We start from the raw sequence: 27,263 nt of genomic DNA on the forward strand, positions 1-27,263 counted from the left end.
TAAAACTGAATTCATTAAAATACAAATGTAGGAGCTCCAAAACCCTCAGAATTAAGATAAAAACACGCAATCATAATCTTCAGTATAAATATGGGAAAGGCAAAATTTATGCCAACATACAGTAGCAATACTTTGTTAAGACCAAGACACTGAAATGGGAAGAGAAAAACCTCATTTTCTGCCACACAAGCTCTTCTTCCAGGTGCAGGCATCCTTGTGCTTCTCTGTCTTGCAAGCAGAAAAGAGTTTCTGAACCACTGGGTCCAAAACAACATCAACATTATCATCATTCACTTGTCAGTTTCCATTTGAAACATGCTATGAAGCTTGACTGTAATTTTCTGAAGGAGATTGCTTCCACATTTCACTCTTCCGATGGCCAAACATTTTCTTTTTATTAAGTAGTAAAAATTTATTCATGATCAGTCCACACCTGCAATTAAGCTAAGTGTCTGATTAGTGTTTACAATTTCTCCTTTAATTCTTATTTTTTTTAAGATTATCTCTCATTTACTTACATGGCATTTTTTGTGCGTGTTACTCTACAAGCCATCTTTGAAAAATTTGGTTTGGATAATGGTAGCAGTCTGGCTAAAACAGTAAACAGTCTGAACAGGTTATTTTCATGTGTCCACACAGAACACTAGTGGTAGTTTGCTTCTGGCATGAGAGAGAGTGCTTATTTTGAGATGAGAACCTCTAAGCTCCTCTAAAGTACTGTACCATAGACATATGCTACTACTAAATCCAGCACAGAGGCTTAAAATTGCTAACTTAAAATTTCAAGCAATGTTCACGATTTTTTTACGTTTCTCTTTACCTCTCATAAGCCTAGGGATTATCCCAGCTTTATAATAAGCATTTATAATGCTTACAGTTTCCATCCTAGGAAATTGTGGTTCTCTCAATGGAATGAAGCGGTGTAAGGGGAATTTCAGACAGAACCTTAGGACAAAAGTTCTTCACTAGAGAGTGGTTGGTCACTGGAACAGACTCCCCGGGGGAAATGGTCATTGCATTGAGACTGTCAGAGTTCAAGGAGTATCTGGATGTTTTAGACACGTGATTTAGCCTTAGGTACTAGTGTGATGAGCATGGAGTTGGATTAGATGATCCTCATGGCTCCCTTCCAACTTGAGATATTCTATGATTCATTGGTTCTTTGCTTTAGGTATTTCATGGAAAAGTGTGCAGAATAGAGATTAAGAGAAGGAACTGTGTTCTTTACATCTAATTTTCTCTGCAATTGTAGAACATTACATTTGCAAACATAACATTTCTGAAATTAGTAAGTGTAAGGGTTAAGGTTATTTACAAAATTTAGTTCTTTCACCCATGCTTATGAATTATGAAAGACAGAACAAGGAGGTAAAACATTTTTTTTTTCAGATCAGCTGTTGTTATTTGGGTAAAAGACAGCCACATTTAAAACACAGAAGCTTTTGGCAGTCTTTAGCTGTCAGTGTAATCAGGTAGTATTTTTCCCAGAGTATGTCTGTCTCAATATTCAAACTAGTTTTCATTTAGAAACTGTTAATTTATACAGCATTTTACCCATATCATTTCACATGTCACCACATGACCTATTTACTTGCCCAAACTTTTCTTTGCAACACCCTCATGAACAGATACCCCATGAACAGACCATGACAGAAGCAGAGAATTCATTTCTCCAGACCAACAATCCCATGTCTAGGACCACAACAATCCTCTCTATTGCTACAATAGCCTGCTTCAATAACTACCTACTTTCCAGTTTCTGCAAGAAGAAAAGCAAAGGTCTGCCAGCTACCAACACTGTGTAACTCTGATTTATTCCCAGCATATAATTAAAGGTTGTGTCATAAACCAGAGCAGAAGGGGACAAAAGCAGAATGGTAGAGATAAAATGTCAAATGAATGGTGCTCAGTCCTCCAGCATTAGAGCAACAAATTCTCTATGTAATACTTCTTAACAGTTTAACTCCCATGTTTTTCCTTTGAATAAAAAAAGAATGTTAAATCAGAGAGTATTTCAGCCTCTTTTTATTCAGAAATTGGTTTTAAAGTGCCTCTCATCATCTCTCTTTCACATTGAATCCATACCCTTTCACTGTTCTCTTATCAAACTTTCGTCTCTGAAGTTAAAACCTATGTTCCCTCTTCACTGACTCATGCAGAAATATAACATTGGCAAAAAGACACAGAGCTGTCTTTCAATTACTAAGTCAGAAATGAAACTGCCTTCTCCAAAGGCTTCAGCATGACTCCTCTTACACTGAAGCTGGTAGAAATGCAGACAAGTTCTTTTCTTCCTCCCTTGTGTGAGGGAGAAATTGTTAACTACAAAATGCAGATTGAGAGGATGGTTGTAAGTGTGCCTTTGTGCTTTTTATGAACGAAGATTACTGGATAATGAAAATCTTTCATTATATCTTTATCTCAGAAACAAGGAAACTAGCTACTCAGAAAGAGCCTGAAAATTAGGAGGTTGTTGAGGTCAGTGTCCCAGAACATTTAAACAAGAAAACATTTGGGGAAGAACAGATACTGCAAATAGGGAAACTGAGCATATTCCACATAATATATTAATTATCATTAATTAACGTTTATTTAAAGGGGTGGGGTAGTAGGAGGTGCTTAACCTTTATACCAGTGTGCTTGTATGTCTCCCTACAATAATAATGCTAAAATCCCTGACCGAAGAGATCAAACCTGTGAGGAAGCAGGCTGACTGAGGCTTTTCATGCCCTCAAGGGTATGAAGATCATGACCATTCAAGATCAAAAGTGATTGTGGTTAATGTGGTTGGGCCTCTCTTTACAGCACTTTATGAGCCATTTACAGCTGCTAAGTACATCACTGAAGGAAATCTCTCCATGTATTTTTTTCTTCCCCTTAAAACGTATTAATGAGGCACAAACCTGTGTTTTCTGCTCTTCTTGATGGGTTCTTCATCTCAGAGTTCAGTCATCACAGAGAGGCATAAATACAACTCCAGGCCACCCACCTTTTTATTATAAGAGGAACTGTACCATGGTAATGTGGGAAATAAAAAACTGATTTTATTATAAACAAATAGAATGGACAAGGGATTCCAAAAACAAGTTATTTTTTTTTATTTATTTTTCTTATTACTAACTTATAGGCGTTCCGTGAAAATTGTGAGACATACAGTTCAGTCTTGGAATGTATGTCAGGAACTGGGAGGAAGAGAATACTGAAACTGTAAAATTAATATTGGTAAGGAAACCCCCTATGCCACATGGCTAGTCCTGGAGGCCGCCATGCTGCTGGACCCTCCACCTCCCAGCACGGCACAGCCAACCAGAGAGAAGGAAACACCTCTTCTGTTACGTAAATGGGGCTGAACCTTAAGAATATTTAAAAAGCGGGACTTTTGTATTGGAAGGGGTGTTCCTAGGAATCTTGCGTGACTAGGACACCCAACACGTGTTGTAATTAATTTTTCCTTTTCGTTATATTCCTGTTGTTTTGCAAACTTTTGCCGTTTTTCTAAATTTAATGAATGAGATTTTTCTCATAGTAAGCTTCCCCACATTCGTGGGCCATTTTCTGGACTTCTGCCCCTCAATTTTATTTACATCCTTTTCCTTTAGCTGCACCCACATCACATGCTACCACTGAAATACATGTTACAATTTCTGTTTCACAAGTTCAGCACAAAGGACCATATGCATGCCACCAATCATTGCTATAATAGCAAACATTATGAAAAAGAGGTTCTGTAGTTTTTAGAGAACTTGGAATGGAAGTTTCTCACATCCCATTAATTTTGTCCACTGTAGTTGATATGATTTTTTGGGGGAAGAGAAGAGGGCACGTCCCAGGTGGATCTTATTCTGGTGAAAGTAATAATAATAATAATAATGGCCAGTCTTCGCGAGCGAAGATCTGGGGAAGGTCTTTCCACCTTCCAGCCTGCGCATTGGATTTTTTAGGTGAGACACAGTGTGCGCGGAACTGAGCCCACCCTTTAATCCTAAGGTTCATCTGCCGGGGCCAAGCGAGCTTGGACGGTGGCAGCGAGGTCCTTAGGACGTAGGTGGGTTGCCTTTAAGGGCTAACGAGCTCCACCTGCCCGGGAGTGGCCCTGACCGGGAATCGAACCCAGGTCTCCGCGGTGATAGCGCCGCGCCCTTACCACTAGACCACCAGGGGCTCCATCTGGTGAAAGTACTAGCACAAATAATACCAGTGGTATTATGCCTCTTTCCCCTCTACCATCACACCCTATAGGATGGGAATCTGACCCAGCATTCTTGTTCCCTCACCCATATCTCTCCTAGGACACACTAATCTTGCTATGCCCTTGTAACTGTCTTAGGCCAAAGAGGATCAGTGCCATTAGGAAAGAAGGGAAGAAAAATCACAGACTTTCCACCCCCTTCGAATTACTCAAGCATAGTGATCCTATAGCAATAATATCCAGCATGGTACAGGGATTGGTGTAATAGAGCAGGACATTGAAAGGGGGTAACAGTAGCAACACCCAATAATTTTTGTATTGTTTGTCACCCTTAGAATTACAATACAGTCTTCATGTGAGTAATGGAGATTTTAACACTTATAGCCTTCCAAAACATTTTTAAAGTTTTATTCCACATCCAGAAATTAAAAAGCACAAAGACACACTTACACTTATCAATTATTTTAATTTCTCACGAGAAAGAAACTCGAACTTTCTTACCAGAAAGAAACTAAACCAGCATCTACAATAGTCATACTGGAGCTATAATCCTCACTTATTGAAAACAGAGTTTGCTATCTGTCTCATATGTGCTGGTTTCATGGTAATTACATATATGTGAGCTGTCTTTATCATTGCCTTTATATTAAACCAAACACACACGCTGAAAATCTTACCAAAGAATTAGTCTTCTTGAGGAATGTGTGAAATTCAAAGCATTAAAGACTCTCCCATCTCCCCTCCAGTGCTTCTTAACTTTTTACCCGAGTATGCCCAGTAACCACAGGAAAAGAGCACAGAAAAAGTGTTGTAGCAACCAAAAAGTAATAGAGAGCCTGAAGAAAAACAATTAACTCACCTCTATCAACAACTGTCTGTGGTCTGACTTACCTGATGTGGTACTGTGCTTACCTGGAAGAATAGGTTGACCCTGCTGTAAAACAGGAAGCTCCACGGGTGTTTCCCCATCGGCCTGGTCCTGGGCCAGCCATCGATGTACAGGGAAAGAAAACTTCTCCCCTGAGAAAAGGTTCAGCAACTGCACCTAAGTAGCACCAAGAATTCCAGTTTAACTTGCTGATCTGACACCAGATGGTACAGAACAGAAACATGTGGGATGCTGTTGAAATCTGTGCAGGTAGAGGTCTGTGCATGATCAAAAAATCACAGGTTTGGAGCATTTCTGCTCCCTGGATACAGCTGCCCCAGTCTGACTTTTCACTCGGTCAGATTTGAAAGCACAGTTACTCTGTGGAACTAAGAAACAGGGTTTATGAGCTCAGGTTCACTCCCACAAAATACAGCTGTTGTTCCATCTGGTACATCCACGTGGGCTGGCACTAGGTGGCATGGCTTACCAAAGACGGAACTTCTCGAAGTTTGGCTATGCTTGCAGCTCTATTCCTTGTTTTCTTATCAGAACAGGACTTAAGGGAATAGGTTTTGAGTCTTCAGCTCTGCTTGTGACATAAATAAATCATGAAAGTGCTAGCCCCAACACCAGTTGAGGCCTGCACAATGCCCTACACAATTTTCTTTCATGCCCAATTTCTAGCATGTAGCAGCAAAAGGACCATATTCATACCAGCTGAAGGAGGGAAGGAGATTATTTTGTACTTCAAAGTGTTCCTTAGTAAGCACATCAGAGGCTTCTTTATATTATAATAGTCCCTGATTATGATAATTTATACCAGTATCTACACTAGATTTTGGACCAGCAGAGAGAAGGAAAGACATTCCTACTTGTAGTTTCACTCTGTGCTTCGCAGAACCTAATCTCCTTTATTTGAATATTGAAGAAACTCAGAATTACTGGAAACATTTTTATCTCTTTTGCTGCTTGAATATGAAACTCTAAAGACAGAGATTCATCTTGTCTGAAAAACCTGGCACATCTGTCAACATCTACTAATGAAACTTGAAAAGGGAGCTTAGATTAGCAAAGCGGCACCTTCACGGACATTTTCTGGCCTGATATCATCTCACTACAGATACAGACATAGAAACTGTAGGACACTGAGGGAGGTCTAATGTGCCTAACTACCAGAAAAGCTCTGCAGTTGCAGATCACTCTCTTTTAATTGTAGTTCTTCCTGAAAAAAAAATGTAGGTTTCCCAAGGAACAATGAAGTTAAATGTCTGTAGGTTGTTTCTATTCTGTGAAGTGTAGAAATCAATGGCTATAGTCCTTTGGCTCTCTGTTACACAAAACACCAGGTTACTTTTAAGGTGTGTTCTTTTCTTTGAATTTCTGCCCAAAATTGCATAGAGGGAGTGATCTAACCCTGGCTGATGAATCACGCCCTAAAAACTGTGCCTGATTGACTGAGATTCCATAAGGAGACAACTAAAATGTATAAGCTAATAACTAATGGAACGCACTAAAGAGTTGAATTGTTGTGGTTTTTTTTAATTTTAGTGTTGATTTCAATTAATATATGAAGAAGGGGAATAATAAGTTCTCATTTTTCTCTTGCCTTTTGTTATTTCAGACTTCCTCAGTCTCCCAGTTTAAATGTCCTTCTTATACAAAGCAGGTAGTGCAGCCTCTCTTCACAGACAGTGATGTACAACAAACCTGCAAAGGTCTATTTGTTGAGTCAGATTTTATGATAACCCAAACTTCTAATACCAAGATTGTGTATACAAATGAACCTATTCCATAAGAGAAAGCCCACTGTTCTTTTCTAGCTTCTCAACTCAGATGCTTTTTAGAAATTGCAGGTAACCTGTCCCTCTGTCTCATGGGACAAATTATGAAGTATTTTCCACCCTTTCACTGCTTCCATACATACAGTTATGAAAACAAAAATAGCTTAAAACAGAAGAAAAAAGTATCTTAAATTATATTCTGTCTCCAGAATTCTCCTGTTTTTCAGAAAAAAAAAAAAAACAACTATGTTTTTTAATCAGGCAATCCTTACCCGAATTGAAAGAGATATAATCCCTATAATTCTATAATGAAAGCTCTTAGAGGGATAATACCAGTGACACAATATTTCAGAACAGACATCCATTGACTAGAGATATGAACTCACAGCTAGTTACCTTCAGTTAATGCTGTCCAGACCTTAGTCTTCTTTCTGAGACGCAGTCCCAGATAAAAACAAGCATCAAATAGCCAGATTTTGAGAACCAATCAATGAATATTTTACTCCAGTGAACACTTTGCATTACATAGGTGTACATATACCTTGAAATATAATTTTAACGCTGAGTTTACCAGCAGTTTCTAACGCTCTTGATAAACTACTGTCTCTTAACTGAAAGATAAGAAACTCTTGACCTAAAGATGGAAGTGTTTCAGGCATGCATAGCATAGAATTTGAACACATAGTACACCATGGATGCTAAGGATAAAAGTCAGGTCCCTCAATTTCAAGTCCAAAAACTTATATACTATGCTTCATAACTGAGTCTTGAAACAGAACTAGCTGATTCATTTTATTATATTTACTATACCTGCATCAAGATAATTTTTACATAAAGAGAGAAAAGAACCTGTTATTGCCTTTTTCTCCTCAGAGACACAGAATTAGAAACATTTGCAATGTAGCTCTGAGGTATTTATGCTGTGCATAAGGACCCAGCATCAGCCACAGGTTTGGAGATGACTTAGTCAGACTGGTTTCAATTAGTTTCTGGGTTTCACCAAACTATAGGTATTCTGTAGCACAGAAAGACTGTAGAAAACTCAGACTATAGTAGCTAACCTTAGCAGTATTCCTTGCTGCCCAGCCACACATTTTTAAAGCAACATAATGTACAACTGTCACTAAATTGTAAACAGCCAACCAATACATACCATCACAAGCTGCCTCTAGTTCCACACAAAAATACTCCTTCATACATAATCCCTTAAATGAAGGTGCAAGCATTTGATGATGCTAATATACTTATCCCACAGATTTCTTTCTTACTCATGTTTTGACTCCACTGTCCTAGTGACTGCCTTTGGAAAGATAAAATTCTTTCTCGCTGCTTTTACCTTTTCACAGTGCCAGGCAGGGGAGTTTCCTGCATTCGTATGTCCTATGCGTATTTTGTAGAGACGTCCAATATTCCTAGTATTAATCTGTAAAAGAAATACAACTAATGAAACACAAAACAGTTTTCAAACAGAAAAGATGTGCAATGGAAATTATTTAAGAACTGTGAGGCTTTTGTTTGGAGGAATTAAGTATTCTGATATTTAAACAAGTGTTTCCAAACTATTTTGCTTCAAAACATCCTTAGAAACTTGGGTTTTCTAAAGGACAACCCTCAAAAAAACTGTTGGCCTGCCATTTGCATTTAAGTGGATGCTACTATAGCTGTTCCCCACTGACCATTAGCCTCAGTGGGAGATGAATACACTCTGTATGTATGACTAAAATATAGAAGTGCCTTGACCCTAAAACCTGGCTCAGTTTAGCATTTATACCACTGACCTTCCACAAAATTATTTTTGTCTCCCAGCTACCTCTGAGTTTTTCCCTACCCCTCCAGGAGTGTATACCTTAGAATTCGGAAACAGTTGTGTTCAGCTTTGATGTTTCCTTTTACAAATCATTTCAATTAAATCAACTTTAAAAGCTGTATTTGAAAGATTAGCTCTTGGGCAGGCTGGATGAGTGTGTCTAGTACAGATAGCAGGGTGCTGAGGGAATAACTTTTTGTGAAGGTTATTAAACTACTGATACAAACTTAAGTGTAGAAATAGAAAGCTTATCTTCAAGGAACTGGAAGCACACCGTGAGTGCCTTCCCTCCTCGCTGTGTAATTTATTTTGTTATAGTGTAGGCTTGATTTTCTTTCCTTCTGTTGTTTTCTGCAGAACTCATTTGCATGTTTTCATTGACAGTGTATAGATGGGTGTGAACTGAGTTCCCTGTATCATGAACTTCCCTGAACTCAGTATTATAAACAGTAAAGAGACAGAACAGTGAGGACAGACCACAGCTAACTGAGATCTAGCTTACAGTGCACTCAGATAGCCTTTTCTTAGAGCTATACATTTCAGTGTAGGGTCTCCTTAATTGTATTCAGTGAATTGTATTCACCACCTAAAAGGGGAATCCTAGATCCCAAACAATGTGACTGCCTCTGTATATTGCATTTAAAAGTCATTGGAGGTAAAATTATTGCAATAGTTACAACAGTAAACAGCCAACAATATCTGTTGTGAAGAGGGTCTTTTTATCTGTCAGGGGCCTGGTTACTTGTTTTATCTACTCCTTTCGCTCTGGGATTTTTTGATATCACAGATGGACAATGACATACTATATCAGGAGTGCTTCTTCTGAGAAACTCCATCAGGCTGAAGAGATCAAAGACCTGCATTTTCTGCATCCCAAACATCCACGAGGCTATTGTGGAAAAGGTGAGATCTTCAACAATGCTGCCATTAAACACCTTTTCTCAGAAAGGGGACTTGCTGAGTACTAATACTGAAAGCAACTGTTTGTCATATGGCCTTATAGCGGACACCTGCCAGAGACAATCCCTGACAATTCCATATATACACTCAAACTATGTAGATTGTGATAAGGGATCTATTCTGGGTCACTTAAATCACCATGCCATAAGACTGATGAGGAAGGAATTTGTTTGTGGGTCTGTGAGCAGAACCAGCTGCAGATAGCAGAATTATTACAGGTTTAAAATTTGGCATTATTTCAATAAAGCAACAGGTATTTAACAAAGTTAGAAATTTGCTCCATATCCTAATTCTTCACTTCCTTATTTAATATTTAATATTGTAGACCTGTTTCAAATTCTCAAACCAAACAACTATCTGTTGTGTTATACTTCTTGGTATTTTCTTGGACACTATGTAAATTAAACAGTATTTCTTCTTAAACAGATAATAAATATGTTGGATCAAATCAGTTTTGGATGAGTGAATGAGAAAGGATACTAAATTTAGCTCTGCATTTAATTCCTGTTTATCTTTTCTAGATATGTGTACCACGCAAAAAAAAGTCTTTTCATCACATAGATTTTGAAATGTCATATGATCTGTCAGAATGCAAGAGGGCAATACAATGAGTATATATTACTTACTGTGAAGATGTCTTCATTGCCTCTCTGAAATAATTTTTCTTTCTCTCCATCAAGAAAAATAGGACCCGAACTGCCTTGATCACCATACAATGTAATATAAACCTTTGAGCTTGTTCCTGCAGATGGCAGATCACTGGTGAGGACTGACACATCCCATTTCCTAGCTACCAAAAGATAAAAAGACTCTCTGAATTACTTAAACTCAAGATTCTTAAACAAAATGCATTTCAGTAATCAAAATTCTAAATAATATCATGCCAATGAATGCAGAAATATGTGTTTCACTAAATTACACCAGACAAATATTGTTTACTGTGTTGGGCATGTCAAGAAATGTCAGGTTGCATTCACATCTTTTACTCCATATGTCCCATATGACTATGTCAGATTTGCATGAACGCAGATCGCTTTTCAAACACAGATTTAAATTTTTTCATTACATTTTATTAAATATGGCTTTCTGTTTACTTAGGATCTATCAACTCTTTTCAGTGCAGTGCTGTGTAATGATAGCCTTGACACTCCTCACGTCAAACATTAGGGTCTCTGAAAGCAAAATATCTCTGTTAAAAAAGACCTCTAAGAAAGAATCTGTATCTCTGCAAAGTTGTGATTGCCTACACAAATGTAACAACTTGTTTGGAATTCACTGAAGTTTATCAGCACGCGAAGGACATTGACCTGTTGGAGCAAGTCCAGAGAGAGGCCAACAAGCGGATTAGAGGGATGGAGCAGCTCTCCTATGAGGAAAGGCTTATAGAATCAGGTTTGTTCAGCCTGGAAAAGTGAAGGCTTTGAGATGACCTAATTGTGGCTCTTTAGTATCTTAAGGGAACCCATAGGCAAGGTGGAGAAAGAATATTTACAAGAGTGACAGGACAAAGGGTAATGGCTTCATACTGAAAGAGGGCATGTTTAGAAAATATATTAGGGAAAAATTGTTCACTGTGAGAGTGGTGAGGCACTGGAACAAGTTGCCCAGAGAAGCTGCGGATGCCCCACCTCTGGAAGAGTTTAAGGCCAGGCTGGATGGAGTTCTGAGCAACCAGGTCTAGTGAAAGGCATTCCTGCCTATGGCCTGGGGGTTGGAACTACCTGCTCTTTAAGGCCCCTTCCAACCTAAACCATTCATTCAGTGGAAGCTGCATACCAATGGCATGGAATTAAGGGAAATCATATCACTGAGGCATACTCTTATCAACAAGTTAAACTTGATCATTGCAGAAATTGTTGTAGTTTGAACACATTAAACTGAAAAAATAAGTATAAGCATAAGTATAAAATATAAATAAACATAAAAATAAAACATTTAAGCTACTCTAGGTAGATGTACCTGACCTCTTGTCTTAATTTAGTTCATTAAGGTATTCTGGTTTTTGGTGGGGTACACTTAAATGTCTTTATAGTAGCTAGTATGGAGCTAGGTTTTGGATTTGTTCTGAAACAGAGTTGATAATACAGGATGGTTTAGGTATTGTTGAGCAGCACTTGCACAGCATCAAAGCCTTTTCTTGTTTTCATACTGCCCTGCCAGCACGGAGCTAGGAGTGCACTGGGAGTTTCAAGGCGACATAGCTGGGACAGCTGCTCCCAACTGACCAAATGGATATTCCATACCATATGGCATCACACTCAGCATATAGGGCTGGAAGAAGAAGAAAGAGGTAGGGGTAAGTTTGGAATGGTGAAATTTGTCTTCTGAAGTCACTGTTATGCCCCATGAAACCTGCCTTTCATGGTAATGGTTGAGCACCTGCCTGCCCATGGGAAGTGATGATTTAATTCCTTGTTTTGCTTTGCTTGTATGTGTTTGACTTTTACATTCCCTATTAAACTGTTTTTATCTCAACCTGTGAATTTTCTCACTTTCACTCTTCCAGTTCTCCCCCCCATCCCACTGCTGGGAGAAAGTGAGCAAGTGGGGCTGAGTGGGGCTTAGTTGCCAGCTGGGATTAAACCCATGACATAAGGTAAGGAAATTGCATTAAGTATTCCCCATAATTCTTGCAGTAGATTAACATGGTGATTAGACTAATGATATTTCATACATTAGGGCTATAAAAGGGTTACAGAAAACAACTGAACTGTCTTTCTTTCCTTCCAAGTAAATGTCTTATGCATTTCAGAAATTACAACCATGATGATTAGAGGAAATGGATTTATGTAGGAGAAAAAGTTAAGAGAATGTCTGATTTTGTTGACAGATATTGAGGAGGAAGAGACATATCTAAGTATGGCTTATAATAATGGCTTTGGGATACATACACATAAACTAACCATCACTAGGCTGAGGATGCGTAGGGATAAGTATAATTTCAGAAGAATTTGTGGTGGAAAGCTAGAATTTGATTTTGCCTAGAAAGACTGTAAAATGCCTTCTCAAATGGGTTAGATTTTTTTTTTTCTTCCTTCTGCATTTCAGAGAAAGTTGCAGGGAGAAGCTGTGTGCAAACTCTCTCTTTCCCTGGTATGCACAGAGAAAATGTTTGCAGACATGTACAAGGCCTCCTCAGGCCAGAGAAGGTGAGGGAAGAGAGAGAGAAGATACAAAAAGCCTTGGAAAAAGAGGGCCATTGCCTTTTTCCCCTGAAATTGCCTTTTTGCATCTGAAATAAACCTTTTTTTAATCCTTCCATTGCCTTGTGATTCTTGGGAAAAATACCTGCGTGTGGTTTACCTCACAGGATGGAAACTAAGGAAACAGTTAAGACAGATACCAGAAAAAGAACTCAAGCCCTGGAACATCCCTCTAGTGGAAGCTGTGGTGACTATGGAGGAAAAATTTTAAAATGAGATTTTGTAACTATACGGAATTACATACCTAATTGTGAGATTTCTTCCTAGCAAGGCACTAAACTAGATTAACTGAAACTTCCTGGGACTGTGTTATGTTATGGTGGCTGTTTCTTTTTTAACAATGGCAAGACAAAAACTGAATTTCTTCTTGTCTTGGTTTAACAAGATTACAACTTAAAAATTAAAGAGACCTCAGGTGGAAGTGTGGAAAAGAAACAACTTTTTATTAACAAAAATCTGAATAAACATCAAATGGTGCAATCAAAAAACTTTCAGAAGAGACAAAACAAAATACCAAATCCCCTGGAGGGGTGGAAGAAAGCTGCGGCAATCTGGGGAGGGGTGGGGGAAAAGGCAGGACTGTCCTGGCAATTCAGGAAGCTGCTCGCAGCCACATGTGTTTGAAGCCAGTAATGAAAGAAAAACACAAGTCCTTTTGCTGTTGGTAGTCTTGAAAAGCAGAATACCTCGGTCTGAGATGGGTCAGTGTCTCTCTATACCTCGGTCTGAGATGGGTCAGTGTATCTTTCTCTCAGTGGTCCTCTGTGAGGTGTCCCGTGAGGAAAAAAACTTCCTCTCAGGAAAAGAGAGTGAAAGCCTCCTGAACAACAGACTTCCCAGCTATCCCCACCACCACTGTGCTTTCCTACAGGATCTTCCCCTCACCCCACTCCTGTGCTGCCCTGCATATGTGGCTCCAATCTGTCCCCAACCTCATCCTGGAAGAAACAGGCAGCAGGGGAGGTTGCATTCAGAAAAAAATTCCAACATCTCTTTTCAAACCCGTGACACTTCTCAAAAATGGCATGCTCTATATAAATTCCTTGAACGTTTGCTAAATTGTTTTCTATCCTATATAAAGTAGCTCATGTTACTTCTTGTGGTGTTGTTTCCCTCTGTCAATCAGTATGTTGCTCTAGTCACCAACACTGTGAGGTTTTCTTCAGCCTTCTCCATCTTACCTAATGAAAGCAATTTTATTTTATCTGCATATGTCAGACATTTAATATTCTTTACCTTTGTATATAGAATATATATACATGGGTGTATAGGCTTAGCACGGTGGAGGTCGGTCTCTTCTACCAAGTAACAAGTGATAGGACTAGAGAAAATGGCCTTAAGTTGCACCAGGGAGTGTTTAAACTGGATGTAAGGAAAAATTTCTTCACCAAAAAGGTTGTCAAGCATTGGAAGAGACTGTCCAGGAAGTGGTTGAGTCACCATCCCTGGAGGTATTTAAAAGACAGGTAGATGTGGCGCTTGGGGACATGGTTTAGTGGTGGACTAGGCAGTGCTGGGTTAATGGCTGGACTCAGTCTTTCCTAATGTAAATGATTCTAAGATTCTGTGATCTTCCCTGAACCATCAATGAATATGTAAAACCTATGACAATATGGTATATCTCACTGTCAATCTTTTGTCCAGCTCTGAGGTCACCATTGTATTCTTTCTCTTTCAGTTAACATCCTGAAATCAGAACCAAGTCTTTCAGTTAATATAACAATCTTTTCACCCATTACTGTGGTCTCTGGTAATTGCAGCCTTGGGGAATACCTCACATCTCACCCTTTGAGTGCTTAGTTTGCTCAGTAACTCTCAGTAACTGTTGTAAAGTAAACACTCTTGAACCTTGATCTGAAAAATTAAGGTGCAGTACAGGGTGCTGTGAATCTGAAAGTGATGTGAGTGATGGAGACATAGCTGTTAATTTGTCTGTCTATACATTTAGATATTATTTACAGCATAGAAACTTGATACTCAGAATGCTATATGACAGTCAATTGGATTCTAGTAACTCTGAGCTTCATTTTCCAAATATACATTTTATTTCTGTATCAACATGTAAAAGGATGAAGAAGTACCATTCAGATTCTTCACTTGGAGCAGGAGGATGACAAAAAAAATTGGAGAGGGACAGAAGAACATCAGAAACAAGGCCAGCATACAAAATAACACACAGCTATTTGGTATAAAATATATTAGACAATATATCTTGCTTTAGGGTTTCAACATCAGTTTATTACATAGAATACACTCTTCAAAGAGAAACATAACAGTTATTTATGGGGAAATATATGGACCACTGGACTCCTAAAAAGAACTCCTAAAAAGAGTGCTTCTAGGTTTCCTACCTGTACTGCAAACACCTTTTGCTTCAGTTCCAACTTCTTTCCTCCACGTGTTTTCTGTCCCACATGGAGACAGTCAAAGCCTCTGAGCCAAAAGAATTTGCATCAGCCTTTTATTAGGTCCCCAATCTGGATAATCAAAGGATCATGACCCACAGCTTATCACAGCATGTACGTGGCAGTTATTCTAGACACAGCCTCCAAGAGTAGAGAATGGACAAATTCTCATTCTCTAGCTGAAAAGTAACACTTTTCTTCAGGTATATCTCTAATTTCATTGACATTGAAGCAAGGTACCATGCAGTATAAGGAATTAAAATCTAACTGAAAAACTGAAACATTCTGCCTAACCACAATATACATATTTTCCAATTTTATGTTTAAAGTCATTTACTGAAAATTGTAAACCATATATGAGTGTTTACGATGCACATGTAATGTTAAAAAAATTCTGTAAACAGGTATCCAAAATTATTCTAATAACAGATGGGAAGATTCTGGAACATATTGCATATGCCTTGGATTCTCACAATATAACATATTTACAAACAAAACAAAACAAAAGCTAAAACCACATGGACAGTCTTTAAGAAGGTTAAAGAACAATGCACAACTAAAACTTGTAATGTATTTAGAACAATTTTAAGTAAGTGATGCTGCCTCAGAAGGAAATATGGCAAGAGGAGCCAGGAAGTCCATTGACAAACAGCCTCTCTTCTCAGTTCCTAAATACGCCACTTTTCTGGTGCCCTCTGGGTAAGAGAGGCAAGTTTCATTTGGTGTCTGGGTGATCCTAGATACAGACTAAAAAATCTGTTTACTCACATAATTATTCTGCAGTTGTCTCTTAAAAACTCAAATAGCAATTTAGTAATGTACATCTATATAAAATTAACATGACTTGTTTCCTACTTGCTATTGTATTACAGCATTTGAATAGTATTTCTTACTTGTCATTTCAAATTAAACATATCAGTTGATTTTTTTTCCAGGAAAAGCATTTCTACTGAAAGACAATTTTCAAACAACTCCTTCTCAAATGTCATGAAATATAGGAATCTTAACTTAAAATTCGGTAGGTATTTCAAATCACAGTTCTCTGTTCTAACAAACAGTAGTTATTTCTCTAAAATTGGATGATTAGTATGTAACTACCTCTTAACATGTAATATTTCAGGGAAAAGCTCTCTATTAATCAAGAAATCATTGCCTTAGAAGAACAGCTTTTCTTCTTATCGTGGTTCCCATAAAAATTTAAGTAATATTTTAATGTCAGTAATGATATACAATTGTGATTTATATTTATCTAGGTATTCATATTGGGAGTCTTACTGGGTGTGGCATTCAGCAGTTTATTATGTGGGGGTTCTTCTGAAGATGTTTTCACTAATCTAATGTTATAGAAATTCCAAGATCTTTATTACAAGTCTTTCTCATCTTTACTGTTTCCATTGTTTATTGTACAAAAGCAAACTTCTTCTTCTTCTTCTTTGTCTTCTTCCTCTTCGTCTTCTTTTTCTTCTGTAGGAAAGGCATTTTCATTTTTCTCATTTTCAGAGGCTTTATGTTCAATGCTATTTAATGAAGTGTCACATGTTTCAGAATGACAGTCTGTTGCTGGATCTGCCAACATGGAAGAAATTTTTTCTCCAACAATATGAGTGAGACTTATTCCTACGGTTTGACACATTTTTGTCTTTCCATTAGGTAGCTCACTGTTTATGCCTATTGTGAGATCACCGGGTATGTGTTTGAATACATTGTTTTGACAATTTCTGAATTCCATGGATTTTACATTTATATTCTCTGTAGTATGCAACTTCTGTAAATTATTTGTGTCTTTCAGAGTTGAAGATGCAAGTATTCCAAAGTTACTAATAAAATCTAAGGTGTTATCAGCATAAAACCTATTAAAAATATTATTGGCAATCTTATTGATAGAGTTATTCTTCAAAGTCACATGATTAATTTTGTCTGTTAAATCTTCACCTGACCCTTCTAAATGTTTGCTCTTTTTGGCCAGCAAATGTGGACCCAGCTGGTTTTCAATATCAGATGCTTTTTGGTAAGCATATCCTCTCTGTTCCTCATTAATTGGTATTACTGTTACCATCAGTATTGGACAATGTTGGCCACATATAGCATGGAGTCTATCCAGAGAGTCTTCTTCCTGAAGATCACTTCTGTTAGCAATTCTAACATCAGTTGGCTGAGACTGTACGGGTTCAGCATTTAAAGGCTTTTCCAACGGATGCACTTTGTTATCAGGCATTCTAAACTCTACAGATGAAAAAGCTGGAAAATTGGTATCAGCCTGTGTGGAAGTAGAAGCTGCCATGACTGATGATTTAACCTTTTCTTTGTTTTCTGCAGGAAGGATCTTACCATTCCAGCTAGGTTTGCTTTTTGTATTTAACTCATCCTGTAATGGGTCTGAATCACTATTATGAGGCATATTGAAGTAGTTGCAAAGATTTTCAGGGGGTTTAACCATGTCTTCAAGTTCTGAAGAAGAGATTTCATCGAGGGCTGGGTACTGATTCAGATTTCCAAAGTGAGAGTATGGAATTTCATCACTATCATTTGATGTTGTATCCAAATTACCATACATTCCAATCCGCTCAGGTGGTGATCTTCTTATCAGATGATTTTCTTTGAGAAGCCATTTGCCTTTATCTATCAATATTCCTTCATCTTTACTAGCTTGTGTGCTAGGTGGACAGTGTTGCTTTGGAGACTCCCCTACACAGTCATTATTATAATTTATCTCTTCTCTGTTAAGAGTAGATCGTGCTGTTGCTAAAGAAGAATTTTCTCTTCTCGATATGCTGTCATCTTTGTTTGTGTTTACTGGATATTCTTGTAATGGTAGCGAAGAATATGATGATTTCTCTGCAGAACAAGACATAGATTCTTGAGAGAAATATACTATTTTTTCTCCCACTGCAGAGTGGAATCCTTCAGTATCTGTTTGAAATACTTTTGACATATAAGGAAATCCTTTGTGATAGTCAGGCTTAAATGAAGCTTCTGTCTTACCATAAAGTCGTTCAATAGTTCTTTTTACATAGCCAGTATTATATTGTTTTTCAAGTACTGTTTCCTCCCCACTTTCATTGGTCAAGTCACTGGATGTTTGACAGTTATGTTCACTCTCTTCAGTATCTGGTCTGTAATCTGACAAGTCTGAAGTTGCAGGACTTTTTAAGCATTTTTTTAATTGAGAAGTGTCTGAACACATTTTGTTCCCCAGTTCTTCTACTTGCAATTTCTGTTCTCCTTCGCTTATGTCATATTCTGTAATTTGCTTTGATTCATAACGAAATGATAATGGAGAGACTGTAGATAATCTCTCAGAGCTTTCCTCAAAAGTCTCTGCATCTTCCTTTTCATCCTGTACAGAATAATCCTCATTATTATATTCTACAGAGGTATCAGCAGATAGTTTAAGTTGGTTTTTGGTGGTTTTGTCATCACCTGATGACTGCAGATCAACATCCTCATCTTCACTTTTATCAGTAGTAACATGTAGAGTATCTTTTTCACCTTCTAATTCAGAAATATCCTGATCTAAAATATAATTTTTATCATTAGAAGTTACACTATGAACTGTTGAGTTAGGTTCTACTGAAGTTTCTGACTCTTCATTAGCAAATGATGTATCAGTTGGTTTAACTTGTGTTTTTTCATAGAGGTTATCAGGCGTTTCTTCATTTCTTTCAGGAGTCTCTAAAGCTGATGCAAGGCTACAGGTATGTGAATCAGTATTGGAATATTGACCATCAAGCTGTGTTTTGGGAGCAATCAAGTCTAAGGTCTCCGTTTCTCTGCAAAGATCATTCTGTATATCGAAACAGCTTTCTAACTCCCCAGATAATTTTAGAGCTTCTTCAGAATTGGCACTGTACATTGGAATACAAGGCTCAACTGATTCTTCATGTTCATGCAAATGTTTACCACTATGAATTTCGGATGTGGGTGTACTCTCATGATAATGTGGAGAGTCCTCCTTGTCAAGTTCTCTCTTGGAGTGTAATAACTTATTTTCTGTTGATTGTTGAAAATGTGAGAAGACAGCCTTTAGCTCATCGGCTTTTTCTGTAACTGTAGTTTGTTTCAGATGTTGTAACTGTGTAAATATTTCAGAACAGCTACAGGCCGTTTTTTGCATATCATCTGTGATTGTCCCAGTCAAACTTTCTCTCAGATTCAGTACCAGTAGCCAAGCTAGGAGGATGTTAGAAGAAGAACCAAAAGCTGAAGGAGAAAGACCTGAAAGGCTGCAAGCTTTTCCTATACATCCACTATACTCTTTCTGGACACCAAACAAAGTTGATTGTAGTTCATTCAGCAACATGCTAGACATGCAATTATTCTGAATATCAATTCCAATTTTCTCATTAACAATTGTGCAATCAACTTGAACAGCAACTTCAGATTTTTTTCTTTGACATCGGTTGGTATCTTGAATATCAGCTTCTTCCATCTTTTTATCATTGTCGTGTGTTTCATGAAACAAGTGTGGTTTACCATCCTGATGAAATTCTGACTTTAGTGAGTACTTGGCTGCTTCTACTATAGTTGTATTAGTGTGAATTAAGGACTCAGTTTGTGTTTCACCTGAATTCTTTGCTGATTCTTCTGAAGTTCTTAATTCATCAATAGGCTTTAAAATTTTTTTGGTTAGGTTATGTTCAACCAGATGGTTTTTTCCAGTCATATGCACTTTATTTGTGATAAATCTTGTTTCTTTATCTATAGAAGTATTGGTATTTTCTTCAGGAAAACAACAAGCACAGCTATTCTCGACAGTCCCTTCTTTTTTCTTTATAGGGGGTAAGACAGAATTTGATGATTTTTTCAGCCAAGATTGGACATAGTTTTCAAGTGAATGTTCACCAGCTTCCTCTTGAAAACCCTCCTGGTTTAGAGCCTCTAGTGTAATGGCACTCTCTGACATATATAAGTTTTTTGCAATTTTACTTATATTTTTCTTGGTTGCCTTTTGCTTTTTCTCTTTCTTTGCTGGTAAATTTTCCAAATTATTCTTTTCCTTTTGTTTTTCAAAGCTAAGATTCTTTGGCACTTCTGACAATGGCTTTAAAGTCACTGATGTGTTAGGTGTCTGTTTGAAAGATTTGGTTATGATATATGTGCCTTCTTTCTCCATGTTCAGCGTTTCCTGACTGTGCTCAGATTCATTGTTTGAATTAACTGTCATTAGACCATCTTCACCCTTTTCAGACGAAACAACATTACTTTTTTTGCCTGACTTTAATTTTACCTTGGCCAACTTCTTGTTATTACTTCTTTTTTTATTATTAGATGATGATCCATTTTGTTCCACTGACTGCTGGTGATACAACTCATCTTCAGGACATATACTTTTGTCTGCATTGACAGACCCATCACTGGTTTTCATTAAAAATTCAGACTCTTTTTTCTGAGGCATTTCAGAATAATTATCCATAGCCTCCGTTGCGGAATCCTGTATGGTTTTTCTTGTGATATGCATTCCCTCAGTTTTAATTATCCCTGAAATTTCTTGATCTTTTTGATTTTCATATGTACCTTGATCTGAAAAACTAGATGATTTTCTCTTCTTCTTCTTTTTAGTGAGGGATGATACAGATTGGCTGTTATCAACGAGTTGTGTTGTCATCACAGATTCAGTCCTGACACTGATTTGATTCTCACGTTCAGTAACAGTAGGAAAGAATCCAGTTGTTGTATTTATTTTCTCAGTAGGACCCTTACTACATGGAGGTACTGTCACCTTCATTTGGCTGTGTCCAGGACAGGCTGAATGCACTGAATCTTGAGAAATAGGTATTACATCAACAGCTTTGCAGTTTATTTCTTCTTTTGACTGACATAATTCTGAATATCTAATGAAAGAACTCAGTGATCTTTTTATTTGTTTAAAATCACATGACTTATGGATGTGATCTGCTGAACCTGGCCTAGCTGTCTGGCAAATTTTTGATGTTGGTATGAAACTACTGATGTTTGTTTTGGTGGTTGATACTAAACTACTATATGCACCTTGTCCCACAGCTGATTTCTCCAACATATTCTGCACCAATTCCTCCTCATCATGTGCTTCTAATGTCTTCCTATTTGTGGTTTCTATTAAATCACTGCTTTTGTGGCTTACTTTAAGAAGCATTTCTTCTTTTATATTCTCTGAAGAAAGCTTTAATAAACCACTGCCATTCAGCTCACTAAACTTTGGATTACTGACACTTGCTTTTTTTCTGCTTGAATGAGCTACCATGCAATACTCAGATGTTTTTTCTCCATTCTGTATTTCCTCACTGTAGGAAAACTGTCCTATTGTCTTCTCTTGAACCTCTTTCTCAGATACCAAGGTGACACTTTCAACTACTGCTTTCTTTTGTCTAACACGCCTTGGCCCAGGGGTGGGAGGCCTGTAAAAGCGAGGCCTGTTATTTTCCTCAGGTACATTGCTTGTGTCTAGATCTGCAGAATTGTTCTGATCAGAGACATTACAATCAGCAGTTTTTAAATCAGACTCTGATTCGTTGTCTGACACTTCTGCATTGGTTTGCTGTAATGAGTCTTCCCCTTCTTTATTGTCGCTGTTCAAAAATGGTGTATCTTTTGGATTTATACATTCTGATGCATTTACATTGGATAAACAGTCTTCCACGTTCATTTCAGAATTGCAAATGGAGATATTTTTGTCATCAGAAAGGCCAGCACGACTTACAGTTGTTGTCCATTTAATGGTTTCTTGCTCTTTAATTTTGAATCGAACTTTCATTTCCACTGTGATAGTGCCATCTTGATTAAGGTGAACAGATTTTTCAATGTCATCTTGATACTTTGCCACAGATAAGTCTTCACCAATAACTGACTGATTTCCTTCTATCCCATTATGACTGTCAAGAGCATATGAAGAATCTGAGTTGTTATCATTTGAGTTGTTATCATTGCTGGATCCTTTATCAGAAGAAACAGAGAATATCTGAGATCTTGAGCTAGAGTCCATTTCAGCTCTCACTACCAATTGAAAGAACACAAATTCATTCAGTAGTTGGAAAGCAGAGCAGACAAATATCATGGATAAGGATCCAGATGATGAGGCAGCAGACAGGCAACAAAGAAAGAGAAAAGAAGAAAGGAGAAAAATTAGTACCAAAAATGCTAATGAAGTGTGCTCATTTTACACACTTTGTCTTCTATTTATTTTTCATTAGTAAGTACAGAGGAAAACATGATTAATCTTGATGTCCATTTAAGAAGTTGTTTAGAGAGAGAAATAAAAGACATTTTTAATAAATAATTAAGCATTTAAATACTTTTCCACTTAATTTTATTTTACAATAGATTCTTTCTAATGCCAGAACTGTAGTCTTATTTGAAGTTCCAAAGCCTAAGGCATTCACAGGCCCTCAGTTTTTTGGACTTTGAGCTACCAGCTTTGCTTCCTCTTCATGCTTTAGCGATCTTCAATATATCATTTCCTATTAGTTCTTATGGTTTTACTAAAACATGTCAGTCAAGGTGAATATATATCTCCTTGGGCTTAACCCAACAATCTACGGTATATGATTAACTACCCCATGTAGTGTCACTGACACATGAATAAAGGGTTCAGATCCAGTCCCCTGGACTGACCTTATATAAGAAGTAAACATTGAAGTTCTTGAACTCCTTATAAAATCTGACCTTAAATCATGACATTCGGAAACACATTTACGCATAAGTGCTGCAGACAATGATGCAAAACTCATCAAGGCCAATGAGAATACTTCCAGAATTCAGTGAATTTTGAATATGGCCCAAATATGTGACAGCATACACATTATATATTCCCACAATATGTTTTGATTACTCTTCAATAACTTGACTTTTTTAAAAAAATATATCATATCTCTCTGTCTAAGGATTGTCACTGAAGAGACGAGAGAAAAAAGAACGAGATAAAGTTTTGTTGTCTTCCAAGATGTTCTGCACATGCAAGGGAAACTCCAAGGTGGGTGTACCTGCCACTGTAAACTGCCACTGATACCTAAATTTATGAACCACCATTTAAAGGACAGGTTTCACTTGCAGAAAAATATTTTAACTACCCAATATTAACTTGTTTGGATTGCTTGAATTTAAGATTTTTTGGTTGTTTGTTTGACTGTTCTCATGTCAAGACTTTCACTGCAATATATTGCTATTACAGATACATTTCTGTAACTTCAGGTAAAGTGCCTTGCAAGTTTCTCAGGCATGTGCTTTACCAAGAAACAAATAAAAGAAAGAAGTTTGTACTAACTCATCTAACACAGACCAGAACCTATGCTTCCCAAAGTGAAAATCTCACCTTCTCTGTCTCAGGAAATGGAATTGGGACCAAGAGACTGAAATTTTTTTTTTTTTCCCTTTACATCATCAGTGACGTCTCCTACATAGGATATTTTGAAGTTCTCAGACAAAGAAGAGGGTTGTTTTTTCCTCCCTCTTTCTGTGATTACTGTTAACTAAGAATTAAAACAGGGAGCTTATCAAATTCTCAGCAACTCACATTTTTTACCATTGCAAGGCTCGGTCTGTCTCAAAGCAAAATTTGGGTAGGATTTTTTGTTTCTGCAGAACTTTCATTCTCAAAATGTTCTTATTGATTCTCTCTTGACTCACTAGTTATGCTCTCCAAGCAGGTCTCAAGTTGCACAGGTCAAAGTACACGAGGGCTGAAAAAAGCTAAAATTAATAGTTTGGTGGTGACATAATTATGTGAGAGGAATATGAAAGAAACTCCTTCAAGTAAATGGAAATCCAGTGTCTTATATATCAGTGTGCTCCACTACACTGTCAAGTTTACCATGGAAAGTCCCAGTATAGTAACAATTACAGTGTTCCCTGGTTTCTCCAGCGCAGAAGCTGTAGCAAGAGTACAAGGTACCTCTGGATTAATCAAATTTCCCCCTAGACAGTATCTCAGCCCTACAGAATACTCTGATGCCAAGGATTCCCACATGACCTAAACCTCTGGTACCACAGCATTTTGTTTCCCTCAGCCTCAGGCTATTCATCTAGCCTGGCTTCTCTCCAACAGTTCCTCATGTGCCTGATCATCCACTGACCTTACCAGTGGCACAACTCTGTGAGTAATCAAAGGGAAAGTGCGTATCTTTTCCCAAACTTATCCAAAAAACATACATCATAGCCATGAGGATATGGGAACAGATGACATTCTGTTTAGACAAAAGCAGCTTCAAAAACACAATGAATTTATGAGTGGATGGATTAATAGACAGGTTTTCCTGTCTATGTGGAACATGGGACAAGGGAAGAGGTGTAAGTCACGACAAGCCAAAACTCCACTTGTTAAGGTAAGTTCTGAAAACTGAAAAAAAGTTTCACTCAAGAAATTCAGTCAGTTAAGAGCCTGAAGTAGCCTGTGGTTTCTCTCCTGCCAGTGTCATGATTAACTGTGACACCAAAAAATTTATAACAGTGACAGTCAAGTGAATTAAAATGAAGTATAGATTTGCATCCATGTTCTAAGTAAGTCTGTCAGAAACAAAATATTTGTACTAGCTGAGTACTTTGCAGAAACTTACATTTTAAAAAGAAAGTTAACACTTTGATCTTTCTTAAGCTTATAGAGGAGTCATAGAAGATATAAACAGTTTCAACTGGCCTTTCTGAACATCCTTGATCCTAGTAAGATTGTTACTGTTTATGTCTTACGCCGAGAGAGATAAAAAATTAATAAAATGAAAATCAGTTTCAAAGTACTTACTCTTTTCTGACTTGGCATTTGCTTTTGGGTACACACGATTTCCAATTCCAAGCAATTTAGCAGGTCGTAAATACCCAAGAGTTTCATAATTGCTTGGTTTAAAAGGCTCTCTCCCTGCTGCAACTACAGCTCCAGAGCACAATATCAGGGACTGAAGATTAGGAACCTGGAAAAAAAAAAAGTAACATAAAATTTTCTGCCTGGGTAGTAAAAAAAAATAATGTAAGACATTCATCCCTTTCAAGCTTTAATATCTTCACTTCTTAGTCTCTACATTCATTTGCAGCAGACTATTAAATATGTATCACAGCACGGAATTAATTTTTCAATTCCTATAAGGCAATTCCTATATATGCGGGGGTATATCTTGTTATATAAATATATTGGAAAATGACTTCAAGAAGCAACCTGAATCCAGACCACAATTTTCTTATAATTTAAGTTTTTGCACATGTAATTTTGTTTCATTGTTGCACAGTGACTGTTCATAGCCATGAAATGCAAATATGCATTTAGAGGCAGGTAAATATATGAAGACATATTTGGAGAAAAAATTCAGAATACACTACAAGCAGTTGACCCATACTTTCACAAACAAATAGAACACAGAATAATATACATTGGAAGAGACCTCTGAAGGTCATATACTCCAACTCTCTATTCAAAGCAGGTCTGACGGCATCAAGGTGCTCAGATCATTGTCTAACTGTTTTGAATTTATGTTCCAAAATATATTGCAAGATAATGCTTACAAACTGCACTTCACTAACTTGTAGGTAATGTGGACAGTTTTCCAACCTAATACAAAACTTCACTAAATGGAGGGTAAACAGGAGATCGCCCTTGAACTCTTGGAGCTCTGCTTGGAATTCTCTTTCTAAATACTGGTTAAGTGTAATCATAAGTGTTATTCTGTGATTTAACAACACTCAGAAAAAACACTAAGTGAGATTAAAGTATTTAAAATACCATGTGGATTAATAGTGCTGCATCATCTGAGTTTCGTGGTACAAAACCCAGTCCACGTTTTGAGAACTATAATAGGCAACCGAGTGTCAGAGTTCCAAGTCATTAATGGCAAACCACTCTGCATTTGTGCAATCATAAAAATATGAGTGGTTATTAGATGCTACTGTTCATGTTTCTAAAACATTAAAACCCACAGATAAACAGCACCAAGCCTTAAGGAAGTTTTTGTGTGAATAGGTAAAAATATAGAATTGGGAGCATGCCTGAAAGAGGCCTAAGTAAGAGAAAAAAAAGTTTTTTCTTTTTGTTTAAAATAAAATAACCTCTCTGACTGCAAGATTCTGGTATATTTCCTGCAAAATAATAGCTCTTCTGAAGGGGGAAAAGGTACAGAAAGGAAACATGACATTCAGCACATCAGATCTTACACCAGGTCCATGTTCCAAGCTTATAATGGATAAAAAAACCTTTTTAATTTAAAATAATCTAGAAGCAAACATAAAAAAATTGTCAGTACTCATCTTTGTTCTCACCTTTCTGCCATCGGTGGTATATAGTTTTGCAACTGGATATTGCATTAACTCGCTCATATGATCCAGAAAGGCCTCAAATGTTTGTGTATTCTTCTTTCCCAAAACTATGGTGCGCCTAAGTCTTACATCCCCATTTTTGAAAACAAGCATCTTTTTGGGAGTTACTATTTTTCTTTCTCGATGGCCAAATCCATCTTCATTCCCCCTTGCTAATTGCACAGCTCGACGACGAGCACTGACAGGCCTGCTGATCTGCCACGGCAGTGGCTTTTTGCTGGCCTTTTCCAGGTTGATGGGCTTCATTTTCCTCTGATGGGAACAAATATAAGATTTTCCATCTTCAAGATCCTCCAAATTGGTGATGCTGTGTCTCCCTCTTGGTGTACTGATATTCCTCACACCAAAAGGTAACGGGACCCGTTTGGATAAACTATCCAGCAAGGAGTCAAATGTTTTGTAAGACCGGCTATTGACGACCATTTTGATCCCATTAAACTGGGGATCTCCACTCTTATAGAAGCAAATCCGTTTTGCCACAACAGGCTCAGTAACATTGAAATGGCGCATGGATAAACTCTGTTCACTCTCAGAGGAGTTTGGTTGATTCACCGAGTAACTAGTTGAAGGTGTTTCGCTCATTTTCACAGCAATCTGCAAGAAAGAGGAGGTAGATGTAAAACCTCTCCTATAACTAATTAATAATACAATCTTTATTTTGAAAGGTGCAGAAAGGAGGTTTATAAGAAATGAACAGCAGAAAGTTGTGCCAAAAATCATTGCATTTAAATGAATCCAAGCTGTTATCTTTAAATTCCACAAAGACTCCAGTACTGTCAGAT

The 27,263-nt window shown here is 37.5% G+C and overlaps 1 protein-coding gene across 1 annotated transcript in view; it reads right to left on the bottom strand.

Annotated features, from left to right (window-relative positions):
• The window catches only part of RP1 (RP1 axonemal microtubule associated), a 171,464-nt gene extending 144,401 nt beyond the window's left edge, over positions 1-27,063 (bottom strand). Inside the window, exons 1-6 of the mRNA XM_050322391.1 lie at positions 26,425-27,063; positions 24,919-25,088; positions 21,548-21,549; positions 10,235-10,398; positions 8,178-8,264; positions 5,102-5,234 (exon numbers count right to left, since the gene is read on the bottom strand). Of these exons, the coding sequence (XP_050178348.1) occupies positions 5,102-5,234; positions 8,178-8,264; positions 10,235-10,398; positions 21,548-21,549; positions 24,919-25,088; positions 26,425-27,063 (1,195 nt within the window). The remainder of the gene's footprint in view (positions 1-5,101; positions 5,235-8,177; positions 8,265-10,234; positions 10,399-21,547; positions 21,550-24,918; positions 25,089-26,424) is intronic.
• Positions 27,064-27,263: the final 200 nt, after the last annotated feature.

This window comes from Myiozetetes cayanensis, unplaced genomic scaffold (assembly GCF_022539395.1).
Source record: "Myiozetetes cayanensis isolate MyiCay16 unplaced genomic scaffold, myiCay2020 scf1, whole genome shotgun sequence".
In the NCBI taxonomy this organism is placed as follows: Eukaryota; Metazoa; Chordata; class Aves; order Passeriformes; family Tyrannidae; genus Myiozetetes; species Myiozetetes cayanensis.